At 42.9% G+C, this 16,801-nt stretch overlaps 1 protein-coding gene across 1 annotated transcript in view; it reads left to right on the top strand.

The window, feature by feature from the left end:
- Positions 1–12,609, top strand: part of LOC123764149 (methyltransferase-like protein 27) — a 40,121-nt gene extending 27,512 nt beyond the window's left edge. Inside the window, exon 3 of the mRNA XM_069304204.1 lies at positions 11,947–12,609. Coding sequence (XP_069160305.1) covers positions 11,947–12,024 — 78 coding nt within the window. The 3' untranslated portion in view covers positions 12,025–12,609. The remainder of the gene's footprint in view (positions 1–11,946) is intronic.
- Positions 12,610–16,801: the final 4,192 nt, after the last annotated feature.

Genomic DNA, 16,801 nt, shown 5'->3' with positions numbered 1-16,801 from the left:
AAAGAAGGAACAACACGAGGAGAAACATCAGAAATACGAATGGAAAGAGAATCCTGCAGGCGAGATAACCGGACAGAAAGAGGGAGGTGGTGAAGAGGAACAGGAACCGCAGGAGGGGTAAAAGTTAAAGCACGACAGAGACGAGAGGAAGGATGTTGCAAGGACCGCGCAAGATAGCGAAGACAGTAGCGATCACGGCGGTCCTGGAGAGACAGGAAGCCAGTGTCAACATACAAGCTAAGGACGGGAGTCGAACGAAAGGCACCAGAACTGAGGCGCAACCCAGTATGGTGCAAAGCATCAAGACGGCGAAGAGTAGAAGGAGAAGCAGACGAGTAAGCAGGGCAACCATAATCGAGCTTAGACAGGACGAGAGAGGAATGTAAAGCAAGGAGAGTGCGCCTATCTGCCCCCCAAGAAGTATGGGACAAGACCCGAAGGAGGGTAAGGGACTTAGAGCACTCAACACGGAGGAAAGAGATATGGGGAGACCAAGACAAACGAGTGTCAAGGAATAACCCCAAAAGCTTCGCGGAATCTTTGTATTCAAGGGGATGACCATAAAGTGACAAAGAGGGACGAAGAACAACCCGTTTCCGCGTAAAAGTCATGGCACAAGTCTTAGAAGTAGAGAACTTGAAGCCATGACCTGTGGCCCAAGACGACACGGCATCAATCGCAAGTTGAAGCCGGCGTTGAAGGAGAGGCGAATCATCACCCTGACAACAAAGGGTAAGATCATCGACATAGAGAGCGGAGAAGACACCAGAAGGAAGAGAGGAAAGAAGACCATTGAGGGCAACCAGAAAAAGAGTAGTGCTCAGAACACTACCCTGGGGCACACCTTCGTATTGCTGAAAAGGGGGAGAGAGAGCGGTACCAAGGCGCACCCGAAAGGAACGACGAGAGAGGAAGCTGCGGAGAAAGAGAGGGAGATGACCACGAAGGCCAAAAGAATGAAGTTGAGATAGGATATGATAACGCCAAGTGGTGTCGTAAGCCTTTTCTAGGTCAAAAAGGACGGCAACAACGGAGGTCTTCGCAGCAAAAGCAGTACGTATATAGACCTCCAAGTTCACCAGGACATCTGTCGTGCTGCGGCACTTGCGGAAACCAAATTGAGAAGGGGAGAGGAGGTGATGGTGTTCCAGGAACCACATCAGACGAACGTTAACCATACGTTCAAAGAGTTTGCAGACACAACTTGTGAGAGCAATAGGGCGAAAGTCCTTAGGGGAAGTACCCAGAGACCCTGGTTTGCGAACAGGGAGGACAACGGCATCGAGCCAGTCCTCAGGGACTGACGACGACTCCCAGATCCGATTATACAGACTCAGTAAATACTGAGACGTGCTCGGAGGGAGATGGCGAAGCATCTCATAATGAATACCATCGGAGCCCGCCGCCGTAGAACCGCAGAGGGCCAGGGCAGAACGAAGTTCAGAGAGAGAGAAGGGATCATTATAGGGAAGCTGAAGATGAGTGCAGAAATCTAAAGGACGAGACTCAAGGACAGGTTTACGAAGAAGGAAAGATTGGGGAAGATGAAGACCAGAGCTAACAGAAGAAAAGTGGGAACCCAGTTCGGAAGCGACCTGCAACGGGTCCGCCACAAGAGTATCATGGAGGTGAAGGACCGGTGAAACATCGGGAACGAACTTACCCGCTATCTTGCGGATACGCTTCCAGATCTGGGCCAGAGGGGTTTCGGACGTAATTGTCGAGACATAAGATGCCCAACATTCACGTTTAGCCGTACGGATGGCCCAACGGGCCACCGCACTCGCTTTCCGAAAGAAAAGAAAAGAATCGGTCGTCTGCCTACGGCGGTGCTTCTTCCAGGCTGCACGCTTACAGCGGACAGCCCGAGCACAGTCCGCATTCCACCAGGGAACGCACTTCCGTGGACCCCGAGAGGAAGAGCGAGGAATAGAGCGGAGGGCAGCGTCGAAGACAGTGTCATGAAAAAGGAGGAGAGCGCGAGAGAGGGGCAGAAGGGAGAGGTCAGAGAGAGTAGCACTGAGGGAAAACAGGGTCCAGTCCGCCTTAGCAAACTGCCACCTAGGGAAAGAGAGGGAAGGGCGAAAAGAGAAAAAGGAAACAAGGATGGGGAAATGATCACTTCCATGGAGGTCATCAAGAACCTGCCATGTGAAATCTAAGTAAAGAGAAGAAGAGCAGAGAGAAAGATCAAGACAAGAAAGGGTGCGAGTTCGAGAGTCCAAATGAGTGGGCTCACCAGAATTCAGAAGAGACAGGGAAGAAGAGAGGAGAAACGGCTCAAGGAGGCGACCCCGGGTATTCGTCAGAACGTCACCCCAAAGAGAATGACGACAATTGAAGTCACCCAGCAGGAGCACAGGCTCCGGCAAGGAGTCTAGGAGGTGTTTCAAATCAGGAAGAGAGAGCGGGACACCCGGGGGGAGATAAATGGAACAAACTGTGTACCATTTCCCCACAAAGATACGAGCAGCAGAACAATGGAGAGGCGAAGGAAAAAGTAAAGGAACAAAGGGAACATCAGCCCGAATCAAGAGAGCAGAAGAATTAGAAGCCCCAGCAATGGCTGGGGGGGGGGAGAGAAAGGAATAGCCACGAAAACGACCAGGACGAGCACCAAGCATCGGCTCCTGGAGACAGACACAAAGGGGCGAAAACCGCGAAACCAGAAGTTGGAGTTCGAGGAAATTGGCGTAATAACCTCGAACGTTCCATTGAAGAATGGACAACGACGAGAAGAGAAAGGACAAAAACAGAGAACAAGGAAGAAACAAAGGCGAAAGACCAACAGAGCACGTTAAAGAATATCAGGGTCGGGATCAGGGTCAGCAAAGTCAGGGTTAGGGGGCATGGGTAAACTGAGCAAAGACGGAGGGAAGGAAACGGGAGAACAGATCAGAGGTGGGCGGGCAGGGTCCGGAGGAGGAGGAGGAGGAGGAGGAGGAGGAGGAGACAACGGAGAGGAGCAGTCAAGGACAGCAGCAGGAAGAGGGGGAGTAGAAAGAGAGGAGCGCACCCCAGCAAGAGCAGCAACCGAAAGGGAAGCAGGGGCCAAAGAAACCTCCATAGCAGGAACAGGGGGCGCAAGCACTGAAACGGGAGTGGAAGGAGCAACAGAGCCAGAAGGAGGAGCTGAGGAAGAAAGCGAAGCCTTCTTACCCGCCGGGGAAGAGGAAGGAGAGGAGCCAGGCTTACGCTTCTGACTTAAAGAGACCGGTGTCCCAGCAACTACGTACCGGGCAACGGATTCCAGTGTCTCAACAGGAGAAGCCGAACGAGAGCACACACGACGGCCGTTAGGAGAGCGATGGACATCCGCCCGCACAGACAGGCGGCGGGGAGAGCCGATAGATGGAGGAAGAGGATGGGAAGGAGGATCGGAGGGGGACGAGGAAGGAGACACAGAAGACACGACAGACCGGGTAGAAGGAAGGGGAACCCCAGACAGAGGACCAGGAGGAGGATCCTTCGGGAGAAAACCCAAAGGGACAGAGGAGGGGGCAGTGGGCGCATCAGGGTCCAAGGCCTGGAAACGGTTGTGAGTCTGAGGAAGGCGGGAAGGACGAGGAGAGGAAGAGCGCAACACGCGAGCATAAGAGATATTAGCATAAGGCGGGAGCCGGCGAACCTGGCGCCTCGCCTCAGGAAAAGATAAACGCTCCCGGTGCTTCAAGTTGAGGACGGCTGCCTCAAGCTTGTAATGGACACACGCACGGGAGAAGGTAGGATGGGCCTCACCGCAGTTGAGGCAACGAGCCTGGGGAGAAGCGCACTCCGACTTAGAGTGACCTTCGCCACCACACAAAGGACAGAGAGAGACAGTCCCGGAGCAGCGGAGGGCACCATGCCCAAACCTCCAGCACTTGTTGCAGAGCCGAGGAGAAGGAATGTACTCCTGGACAGAGCACCTGGCACCAGCAAGAATGACAGAGGGTGGAAGGGTCCTACCATCAAAGGTAATCTTCACAACCCGGAGGGGTTGACGGCGACTACCACGAGGGGGACGAGTAAACGTGTCCACCTGGAGAATAGAATGGCCCTGGGCAGCGAGGATATGTCGAATATCGTCGTGGCAGTCGCGTAGGTCCCGAACACCGGTCGCAACATGGGGCGGGAGCAAAATAGTGCCAACACTGGCATTCAACTGGACGTTCTTCGAGACCCGAACGGGGGTCTCGCCAAGGCAGGATAAGGCAGCCAAGCGGGAAGCAGCATCCTGAGAAGGAGCAGCAACGACACGCGTACCGAGACGAGTGGGGTTAAAAGTAATGGAGGCATCCACGGAATCAATGAGATGTCGATGAAGGGAGAAATCGTCAGGAGGCGCAGAATCAAGAGGGAGGAGATCAAAATATTTGGCCCACGAAGCGGGACCAAACAAGGCTTGATAGGTAGCAGAACTGGAAGGAATCGAGCGAGGGCGGCCGTGACGAGAACGGCGGTGAGAACCCCCAGAGAGAGAGGGGTTAAAAGGCGCAGTAGTAACAACTAGAGAAGGAGCCGCGCCAGGGGACGAGGTAGTCACCACTGGGGGCTTGGGGCTCGACCCAACCACAGAGGAGGGAGGGGAGCCAGGGGAAGGAGTCAGAGAGGCCAAAGGAGGAGCAAGGTCGGGGCCCAATGCAGCGGAGGCTACAGAGCCCGGTCTTCCAATACGGACCGACTCGGGGGCTTGGTCGCCCACCCCACGAGCCTGAAAAGGTAAGCCAGAAACAGCCGAAACAGGGGTTATCATCTTGACGAAATTACGAATTCACTCACGAATGTGCCCCCACACCCACCATGGAGCCACAATTAGAGGCAGGACACCCAACAAGAAGCTATCGCCGATCTTGTCGGGGCCTCCTAGGGGTGCGTCGTGAGTATACGCCCCACAAACGCCACCTTAAGAAACCGACAGTCCGTCGAGATCGGGTTCAGTGACGAAGTGGGGATTGACAATAAAAGGTTCCCCTCGCTCTCGACGTCGGGTACCGCAGTTCTACGGGTGCAAGAGTATGCCTCCTCAAGCACCCGGGCGTCAAAGTAGAAGAAGTCCAAGGGAAGAACCAGAACGAGCAAAAGGTCGGCAGGAAACGGCAAGCAGATAGGAGAAGAGGGGGGAGAAAAACGAAACAGAAGGAAAAGGAAAAGATGCCCAGCAGAATTGGAGAGGACGGCAGCAGGAGCACAAGGCTAGAAAAGGACAAAGGACTGTCCCAAGGAGCATCACACTCCGGCAGCCGCCCACTAAGCCCCCAGACGGCGACAACGAGCTGAGCGGGGAGGGGGTGCCGGCGGGGAAGTGGTTCAAATAGCTTCGGCTATCACTTCCTTTTGTCCGGCCGTGATGGTCAAGCGGATTAAGGCGCCCTGTAGTTACCAGTTGCGTTGCTCCTGGGAGTATGGGTTCGAGTCACTTCTGGGGTGTGAGTTTTCAGTCATTATATATATATATATATATATATATATATATATATATATATATATATATATATATATATATATATATATATATGTATATTGTTAAATATGACCGAAAAAGCAAGATTAATAATTCTAACACGAATTTTCCTCTATGTTTCTTATATTTCTTTTCACTGTTGATGGTAACTGAAAAATCAATTCTCCATAATTCATTTTTTTTTCTAGTCTGATGCGACACTTGAACGCGTTTCGTAAAACATATTACATTTTCAAAGACTTTAGTTTACACACACACAACTGTAACTGAACAAAGTTCAAACAGCTTCGATTTTATATCTGCATTTGGGTGAGGTGATATGTTACAACAGTTTTGGATGAGGTGAAAACAAACTTTCAACACAAGACAGAACACGAAACAATGGGTATAATATTTTATAAGTTAACGGGAAGAATGAAAGTAACTGCAAAGGGCCTATTGGCCCATATTTCTTGATGTTTCTATATTGGTGCGGAGTCTTGAAGTGGGTAGGATATAGTTGTGCATTAATTAGCTGTTGATTGCTGGTGTCGACTTCTTAATGTGTAGTGCCTTGCAGATATCAAGCCGCCTGCTATTGCTGTATCTATCGATGATTTCTGTGTTTTTTGTTAAGACTTCTCTGGTGATGGACTGGTTGTGGGAAGAGATTATATGTTCTCTTTTAAAGCGTTCTGCTTTGTGTCTGGAGAGTTTCTCATGAGTAGGTTGGCCGTTTTTTTGGTTTTATAGTAAATCGTCAATTGTTACTTCTGATTTTTGTCTGTAGGGATAACGTTTCTATTAACAATATCTTTCAGGACCCCTTCCTCCGTTTTATGAGCTGTGGAAAAGAGGTTCCTGTAAAATAGTCTAATAGGGGGTACAGGTGTTGTGTTTGTTGTCTCCTCAGTGGTTGCATGGCGTTTAACCTTCCTTCTTATGATGTCTTCAACGAAACCATTGGAGAAGCCTTTGTTAACTAGGACCTGCCTTACGCTGCAGAGTTCTTCATCGACTTGCTTCCATCCTGAGCTGTGGCTGAGAGCACGGTCGACGTAAGCATTAACAACACTCCTCTTGTACCTGTCTGGGCAGTCACTGTTGGCATTGAGGCACATTCCTATGTTTGTTTCCTTAGTGTAGACTGCAGTGTGGAAACCTCCATGACATGTCCATACTCGTATCCAGGATTATATTCCCCAATAATTTTTGGCAGGTGGTGTCCGGATCTGTGAACGCCAAGAAATCCGGACTCCACCTGCCAAAGATTATTGGGGAATATAAACCTGGATACGCGTATGGAAATGTCAAGACACATAAGCCTGGAAACCTACTTCGGCCAATCATCAGCCAGATACCCACACCCACGTACAGACTGGCGAAACGACTCAACGGCTTGCTGACTCCTTATGTCACTTGCGCCTTCAGCCTGAAGTCTCCAAAGGAATTTGTTGACTTACTGCGGGCAACACGGGCCACAGGAATAAGAGCCTCATTGGACGTAGAATCACTGTTTACCAACGTACCTGTGGATGAAACAATCGGGATGATAGCGGACAGAGTGTATCGTGATCCGTCCTCTACTCCTCTTGAGATACCAGAAAACATTCTAAGGAAACTACTCCAAGCTTGATGGGGTCGCCATGGGTTCTCCCTTAAGTGTCCTGTTTGCAAACTTCTACTTGAGTACCATTGAGCAAAAAGTCTTAGTCAACATGAACTTGAAACCGGCCATATACTGCAGGTATGTTGACGACATTTTTACACAGGTACCTGATGTCAAACATCTGCAGGAGCTGAAGGAGGCATTTGAGCAGAATTGTGTGTTGTGTTTCACTTACGAGATGGAGAAAGATGGGAAGCTGCCCTTTCTAGATGTAACAGTCATGGAAAAGAGTGGAGGTTTCCACACTGCAGTCTACACTAAGGAAACAAACATAGAAATGTACCTAAATGCCAACAGTGACTGCCCAGACAGGTACAAGAGGAGTGTTGTTAACGCTTATGTCGACCGTGCTCTCAGCCACAGCTCAGGATGGAAGCAAGTCGACGAAGAACTCTATAGGGTAAGGCAGGTCCTATTCAACAACAGCTTCTCCAATGGTTTCATTGAAGACATCATAAGAAGGAAAGTGAAACGCCATGCAACCTCTGAAAAGACAGCTAACACAACACCTATACCCCCTATTAGACTATTTTACAGGAACTTCTTTTCCACAGCTACTGACGATTTACTATAAAACCAAGAAAACGGCCAGTTTACTCATGAGAAACTCTCCAGACACAAAGCAGAACGCTTTAAAAGAGACCAACGTCGTCTATGCCTTCAAATGCCCACTTGGGGACTGTAAGCTCCAAAAAACCCAGTATATAGGCAAGACGACAACATCTCTTTCTAGGCGTTTAACGATGCATAAGCAACAGGGCTCTATTAAGGAACATATAATCTCTTCCCACAACCAAACCATCACCAGAGAATTCCTAGTAAACAACACAGAAATCATCGATAGATACAGCGATAGCAGGCGGCTTGACGTTTGCGAGGCACTACACATCAAGAAGTCAACACCAGCAATCAACAGCCAATTATTGCACAACTATATTCTACCCACCTCAAGACTCCGCTCCAATATAGAAGCATCAAGAAATATGGACCAATAGGCTTTCTACAAACACTTCTATTCAATATCCATTGTTTCGTGTTCTGTCTTGTGTTGATGAAATTAATACCCAATTAATACCCTTGTTCAATCTTGTGTTGATGAAATTAATACCCTATTAATACCACATTTTGTTCTGTCTTGTGTTAATGCCATATCACCCCTTCCACCTCACTCAAATGTAGATATAAAATCGGAGATACGTAAGTTCTATTCAGTTGTGTATTTGTGAACTAAAGTCTTTGAAAATGTAATAAGTTTTACGAAACGCGCCCGTGTCGCGTCAGACTAGAAATAAAAATGAATTTTGGAGAATTGATTTTTGATTTACCTCCAACAATGAAGCGTAATGTACGAAAGATTGAGAAAATTCGTGTTAGAATTATTAATCCTACTTTTTCGGTCATATTTAATAATATATATATATATATATATATATATATATATATATATATATATATATATATGTCGTACCTAGTAGCCAGAACGCACTTCTCAGCCTACTATGCAAGGCCCAATTTGCCTAATAAGCCAAGTTTTCATGAAATAATTGTTTTTCGACTACCTAACTTACCTAACCTAACCTAACCTAACTTTTTCGGCAACCTAACCTAACTTAACCTATAAAGATAGGTTAGGTTAGGTAGGGTTGGTTAGGTTCGGTCATATATCTACGTTAATTTTAACTCTAATAAAAAAAAATTGATGTCATACATAATGAAATGGGTAGCTTTATCATTTCATAAGAAAAAAATTAGAGAAAATATATTAATTCAGGATAACTTGGCTTATTAGGCAAATCGGGCCTTGCATATTAGGCCAAAAGTGTGTTCTGGCTACTAGGTACGACATATATATATATATATATATATATATATATATATATATATATATATATATATATATATATATATATATATATATATATTATTAAATATGACCGAAAAAGTAAGATTAATAATTCTAACACGAATTTTCTCAATCTTTCGTACATTTCTTTTCACTGTTGGAGGTAATTCAAAAATCAATTCTCCAAAATTCATTTTTATTTCTAGTCTGACGCGACACGAGCGCGTTTTGTAAAACTTATTACATTTTGTAAAGACTTTAGTTTACAAATACACAACTGAAAAGAACTTACGCATCTCCGATTTTATATCTACATTTGAGTGAGGTGGTTGGGGTGAGGTGGCATTAATAGGGTATTAATTTTATCAACACAAGACAGAACAAGAGGTGGTATTAATAGGGTATTAATTTCATCAACACAAGACAGAACACGAAACAATGGGTATTGAACAGAAGTGTTTGTAGAAAGCCTATTGGTCCATATTTCTTGATGCTTCTATATTGGAGCGGAGTCTTGAGGTGGGTAGAATATAGTTGTGCATTAATTGGCTGTTGATTGCTGGTGTTGACTTCTTGATGTGTAGTGCCTCGCAAACGTCAAGCCGCCTGCTATCGCTGTATCTATCGATGATTTCTGTGTTGTTTACTAGGATTTCTAGTAAATTGGAGAATTGATCCTAGGCTCCAGGTTTCAGTGCTCCCTGACATCCTCACAGACCAACATCACCTCAGCACTGAAACAAGGATTATCAAGAAACTAACAACATTATATGGAGGACCTATGGCAATTCCCCGACCAAGAGATGGCTTCCTGAACCTTGCAGGAATTAACCTCACTGAGGACCAAGTCACTCTCCTAAATCTGGGCATAAACTGTCATGTTATGTCCAGACCGAGTGAGATGGCCCGGAAAGTAGAGTTGGAAATTCTGTTGGACGACATATTCGACCTCGAGACACAAAAGAAGGTCACTACCAAAGATACCTTGCAAGCAGAACTTATTGCAGAAGGAGGAAAGAATCGAGGCAATTACAGAAGCACCATACTGTCCCCCGAGCTCAAAGCGGCAGCTAAAAGCCTTCGTGAGAACAAGGAGATAGTTGTCAGGAGAGGTGACAAGTCGCCAATATATGTAATTCTTAAAAAAGACGAATATCTGGCGAAAATGAACATCATACTCTCTGACCAAACTAAGTTCCAAAGGGTAACGAAGGACACTACAGCCGAATTAAAAGCAAAGGTCAACAAACTGATCCCAACTGTGAACGCCAAGAAATCCGGACTCCACCTGCCAAAGATCATTGGGGAATATAAACCTGGATATGCGTATGGAAATGTCAAGACACACAAGCCTGGAAACCCACTTCGGCCAATCATTAGCCAGATACCCACACCCATGTACAGACTGGCAAAGCGACTCAACGGCCTGCTGACTCCTTATGTTCCTTGCGCTTTCAGCCTGAAGTCTCCAAAGGAATTTGTTGACTTACTGCGGGGCACACGGGCCACAGGGATAAGAGCCTCGTTGGACGTAGAATCGCTGTTTACCAACGTACCTGTGGACGAGACAATCGGGATGATAGCCGACAGAGTGTATCGTGATCCAGCCTGTACTCCTCTTGACATACCAGAAAATATTCTGAGGAAACTACTCCAAGCTTGTACTAAAGAGGCACCCTTCTTGAGCCCGGATGGGCACATGTATCAGCAAGTAGATGGGGTCGCCATGGGTTCTCCCATAGGTGTAATGTTTGCAAACTTCTACATGGCTACCATCGAGCAAAAAGTCTTAGTCGACATGAACTTGAAACCGGCCATATACTGCAGGTATGTTGACGACATTTTTACACAGGTACCTGATGTCAGACATCTGCAGGAGCTGAAGGAGGCGTTTGAGCAGAGTTCCGTGCTGCGTTTCACTTACGAGATGGAAAAGGATGGGAAGCTGCCCTTTCTAGATGTAACAGTCATGGAAAAGAGCGGAGGTTTCCACATTGCAGTCTACACTAAGGAAACGAACATAGGAATGTGCCTAAATGCCAACAGCGACTGCCCAGACAGGTACAAGAGGAGTGTTGTTAACGCATATGTCGACCGTGCTCTCAGCCACAGCTCAGAATGGAAGCAAGTCGACGAAGAACTGTGTAGGGTAAGGCAGGTCCTAGTCAACAACGGCTTCTCAAATGGTTTCGTCGAAGACATCATAAGAAGGAAAGTGAAACGCCATGCAACCTCTGAAGAGACAACTAACACAACACCTGTACCCCCTATTAGACTATTTTACAGGAACTTCTTTTCCATAGCTCATAAAACAGAGGAAAGGGTCCTGAAAGATATTGTTAATAGAAACGTTATCCCTACAGACAAAAATCAGAGGATACAACTGACGATTTTCTATAAAACCAGAAAAACGGCCAGCCTACTCATGAGAAACTCTCCAGACACTAAACAGAACGCTTTATAAGAGACTAACGTCGTCTATGCCTTCAAATGCCCTCTTGGGGACTGTAAGCTCCAAAAAACCCAGTATATAGGCAAGACAACATCTCTTTCTAGGCGTTTAACGATGCATAAGCAACAGGGCTCCATTAAGGAACATATAATCTCTTCCCACAACCAAACCATCGCCAGAGAAATCCTAGTAAACAACACAGAAATCATCGATAGATACAGCGATGGCAGGCGGCTTGACGTTTGCGAGGCACTACACATCAAGAAGTCAACACCAGCAATCAAAAGCCAATTAATGCACAACTATATTCTACACACCTCAAGACTCCGCTCCAATATAGAAGCATCAAGAAATATGGACCAATAGGCTTTCTACAAACACTTCTATTCAATACCCATTGTTTCGTGTTCTGTCTTGTGTTGATGAAATTAGAACATTCAGGTTCAGGTATAAGTTTTCCCTTAACACTCTACCTCTATCCAATTGACTTTGTTACCAGAGTAATGTTCTCATATCATTTACTGTCAAAAGGTAAACTTTTGCGTTTTTGTGTTCAACAGGAAGTAAGGACGGTGGTGCCAAACTATGGCAATACGTGTGATGCAGTGGTGTACATCTATCGTGTTGTGAGGAACTAGGTCCCAGCCAACAGCTGCGACGTTTACTGTGTTCCTCAAGACTAACTTCAATACTATATTCAGTAATTGTTTCAAGCAACTTCCCCACTATGGACATTTAACTAACTGGTCGATAGGTGGTGGATGTGACCTTCATCCAACTGTACCAGAAGTATCACCACGTTGTCAGAGGCCAGGTCACAGACCGAGCCGCAAGGACAGTGATCCCCGGAATCCCAGTAGTCACGTTTGCAGCCCTCCATGATTCAGGCGGCCTGCATGCCACTAGTGACTTATTAATATTTGACTGGGCTTACTATGCTAATGTCAAACCTTTTCTGAATGTTTATAAATACTCCAACTGGTACTGGAGTTCCTGTTTTTCTTGTGAGTTTAAAAATATTCTGAGTTATGTTTAACTTTGTAAGTTATATTTTTGGTTTATAGATATCCTGAGTTATGCTTAACTTTTTCAGTTACATCTTTTTTGCTTATAGAAATCCTGAGTTATGCCTAACTTTGCCAGTTATATCTTTTTCAATGCATCTGCAAATTTATTGAATCAAATCTTCAACTGTAAAGACTAAAATAAAAAAAATCAATTTATTTTTGCCTCCATTACACCTTTATGATATCTTAAGGCTATATTTTATTTTAGGAAAACTCTATATGAATGGAATAAAAACCATCAGAGTTCTCATTTCCACATTCAGAGAGTTTAGTACAAATTTTAAATTTATGTTCATTATCACATGATTTAGTTAAACAAGTAGGAACTAGTTGGCTCATGAATCGAATATATAACGCAGGTACAAATGTTGTATGTTGAATCTAGAGAATGGAATAATGTAGCGAGAGGTTGAGTGCGCCCAGTTGATCTCGCCGAAATCCTTCCCCAGTCGTATGTAATAAGCTCAACGAATATCTTGAACGCCAACGGATTTCTACTTCGTATATTATGTCAAAAGAACATTTACAATGTGTCAAAAAGAACAACATATACAATTTAATCGTAATCACACGATGAAATCATGTAAATAACTATTATTCCCAGCGACACCAGGATGTGGCGTTATCAGTAATTATCCCAAGTATCACCAGGGTGTGGTGTTTTCAACCATTATTCCCAGTATCACCAGGGTGTGGTGTTATCAACCATTGTTCCCAGTATCACCAGGATGTAGTGTTATCAACCATTGTTCCCAGTATCACCAGGGTGTGGTGTTATCAACCATTGTTCTCAGTATCACCAGGGTGTGGTGTTATCAACCATTGTTCCCAGTATCACCAGGGTGTGGTGTTATCAACCATTGTCCCAGTATCACCAGGGTGTGGTGTAATCAACCATTGCTCCCTTTATCACTAGGGTGTGGTAAAGAGAACACTCAAGATAGCATTTACGCACAAAGCATTTCCACACTAAATTCATTTACACAGAAAATACAACATTTACACAACAAATATGCCCTTTATGCACAAAATGTATTATTTTCACTCATAATATGCCATTCACACATAAAATGTGTCGTTTATAGATATAGTATGTCATATACATACAAAATACACACACAAAAATATACCATTTACACAAATATTACATGAACGCTCAAAGTATAACATTTACACAAAGTATGATATTTGCACAAATAAAGTAATTGTTTTTACATTTAGACAATCAAAATGCGCTTTCACTAAAATTACACAATTTCACAATTTTCACAAAATACCCACACATTCTCTGATAAACCAAAATACTCTTCCACACGTGCACATGAAGATTTATTTTTTTCAGATTACATATATATAACTTACACAATTACTCAATTTTGTATATATATATATATATATATATATATATATATATATATATATATATATATATATATATATATATATATATATATATATTGGAAGGGAGTACCACCTCTAGCTGGAAGAAGGGGAACCCATAGCCTCGGAGGAAACCACGCATAACGCATTAGAGGGAATGTTTAGATCCCCTCCAATACAGTTTCTGTGTGCATTTCTCCTACCACCCCCTTCCTTTTTTTATTTTTTGTGCTTTATTATGCATATTATTATGCATATATATATATATATATATATATATATATATATATATATATATATATATATATACATATATCATATGTATAGCACAAAAACTACAGTTGCACCAGTTCCACTTCAGCAAATTAAAAACACGACTTGCGTAGATACACTCTTCACACAAAACATTATAAAACATGGACAATTATTACTCAAATTGTGTAATTATTACATATCTTTGCACAATTAATGCAAGCAAACTTGCTATATAATTACATAGTCTTGTGCATTGACAATCAATGCACAACAGGTGTAAATACACACTTCGTCCACATACATAACATGCGCAATTATTACATAAATTGCACAAATATTTTACATCTTTCATAATTATTATTACACAGCTTGCATAAATACAATCAAATACGTATCCAGTACTAATACGTACAAATACGTAACTGGCCAAAATATGTAAATTCGCAATTATCACAAATACCCAAATCACAAAAATATAATTACAACAAGTACACAATTAATACACAACTTGCACAAAATATAATCAATACACAGCTAGGCGAAATATTAACAATACATAACTAGTGCATATACATTAAATAAACAACTACACAATTCCACAAATACACATACAAAACATGTATAATTAATACACAACTTGCACAAACAATACACAATTTGGATGAATTTAATGAATACATAAGTGCAATCATCATACAGCTTATGCAAAATACATAACATGCACAATTAATACACAAATTGCACATTAAAATAATTGTGCTATATGTACAAATATAATCACACCCAACTTTGTCAAACAATACTCAATTTGCATAAAATTTGTCTAGGTATGATTAGTACGTCATTTACAATATGCTGAGCTTAATCAACTCCCCAAAAGTCAGTATTTCACATATATGAATGGTACATCTGACTTCCTATGAGCTCAGTATAAAACACACATACATTTTCCATCAATGTTTCAACATTATTAGTGCTAAATTATTCATCTGGCGCTTGTTCATTGTGTTTAATACCTTATTAATACCCCCTTGTTACATCCTCTCCTATCATGTCATCCATATTAAATTTAAGCAAACCATCCAACTTACTTATTGGTTCTAGACTTAGTTATGATAGGGCAGGTGGGGGTTAGATGAAGGCAGAAATTTCTAAGATAATTTAAGCAAATTTACTATAACCCATCAAAATGCATCCTAATAAAATCTAAATTCATATAAATCTATCACAAATTGTACTTATACTACACAAATTTAACCAAATTCAATCTAGTAAAAGGTAAACTAACTAAATATGAGCATCTCATATCCTCACATACAAGCCTATGTCACCTCTGTCCATGCTTTACATGATTTGGCTATAGCTCAAACACCCAAATAGGTATTTTTACACTGTTTATGAACGTGCTAGTTCATTACCTCTAAGATATTACATATCCTACCCTACATAACCTCACCTAACCTGGCCTAGCATATTCAAAGCTAGATTTGATTAAAGTTGGCGAAATTTGAACTATCCCACCTAAATTCAACCTAATTTAAGACAATTTCGATAAAATATACCAATAATTTTATGTAACATAGCACAGACAAAGCCCATTTTACCAACATTTTCACCTATTCCAACCTACCCTACACAACCTTACCTAACCTGACCTAGCAGATCCTCAGCTAGATTTGATTAAAGTTGGTGAAATTTAAGTTATCCCACCTAATTTAAGACAATTTCCACCAAATATACCAAAATGTTTTGTATCATAGCAAAGCCAAAGCCCATTTTTAGCCAAGTTTTCACCTATTGCATCCTACCCTAGACAACCTCACCTAACCTAATCTGACCCAACATATCCAAAACTAGATTTCATTAAAGTGGTTATGTGTTAAAGATCTTTGCACAGCTCGGGGAATACCCTTAGCGGTGATGGAATTTTTATTGTCAAGCAAAAGCACACTATACATTTTGGGCTTGAGTGCCACAACTTGAAGGATGTGTTTATCTGATACCTCTGACTTTAACAGCCCTAAAACACCCTTTTTAGAAGGATCATACAAGGGGTGAGTTTCAGGAAAATTACTCGTATCCATCCACAAACTAAGGGGTTCTTTCCCCATCTCATTAAAGACATCTTCAGCTAGTAAGCTGAAAATGAAACTGTCGGTATCACTATGCAGCAGTTGTACCCTATCTGAATAGTGGTTCTTAAGTACCCTGTACCAAAAATGGTACAAACTGTATTTTGCTAGCTCAAGAATCTGGAACCCAATGTAATTAGGATGAGTAATTTTAATGAATGGTCTGGAACTGACAGACAATAATTTATTGTCACCTAAATGCACCATACGTTTAAAGCATGGATTCTTCACCTCTCGTAAAAAGACCCTAGCTGAAGTCACTAGTTTGGTGTCAATGGCATAACGGGCTGGGTTCAGTAGTGTTTTACCAAAAACACTGTTCGTCAGTAATTTGAAGAGTGTTTTCCTATCGTTACTGGTGGAGGCATTTCTATTGTTAACGTTTGTGTTAACAAATTCTGCCATAAAATCTGACTGACTGAACTCGTAAATTGCATGTATAGTTTCCACTTCAAGTCCTATCTCAATAAATAGTTGTAAAAGGTGAAGAGATATGAAATAATGTTTCTTGGGGAGATGATCTCCAACCAGTTTAATATTTTTTTTAGGGAGATTTGTAATGTTATTTGTTTCCAGAAGTC

Source organism: Procambarus clarkii, chromosome 52 (genome assembly GCF_040958095.1).
Source record: "Procambarus clarkii isolate CNS0578487 chromosome 52, FALCON_Pclarkii_2.0, whole genome shotgun sequence".
Lineage (NCBI taxonomy): Eukaryota > Metazoa > Arthropoda > Malacostraca > Decapoda > Cambaridae > Procambarus > Procambarus clarkii.
Note: the sequence above shows the minus strand (reverse complement) of the source record. Positions and strands in the feature narration are given on the sequence as shown.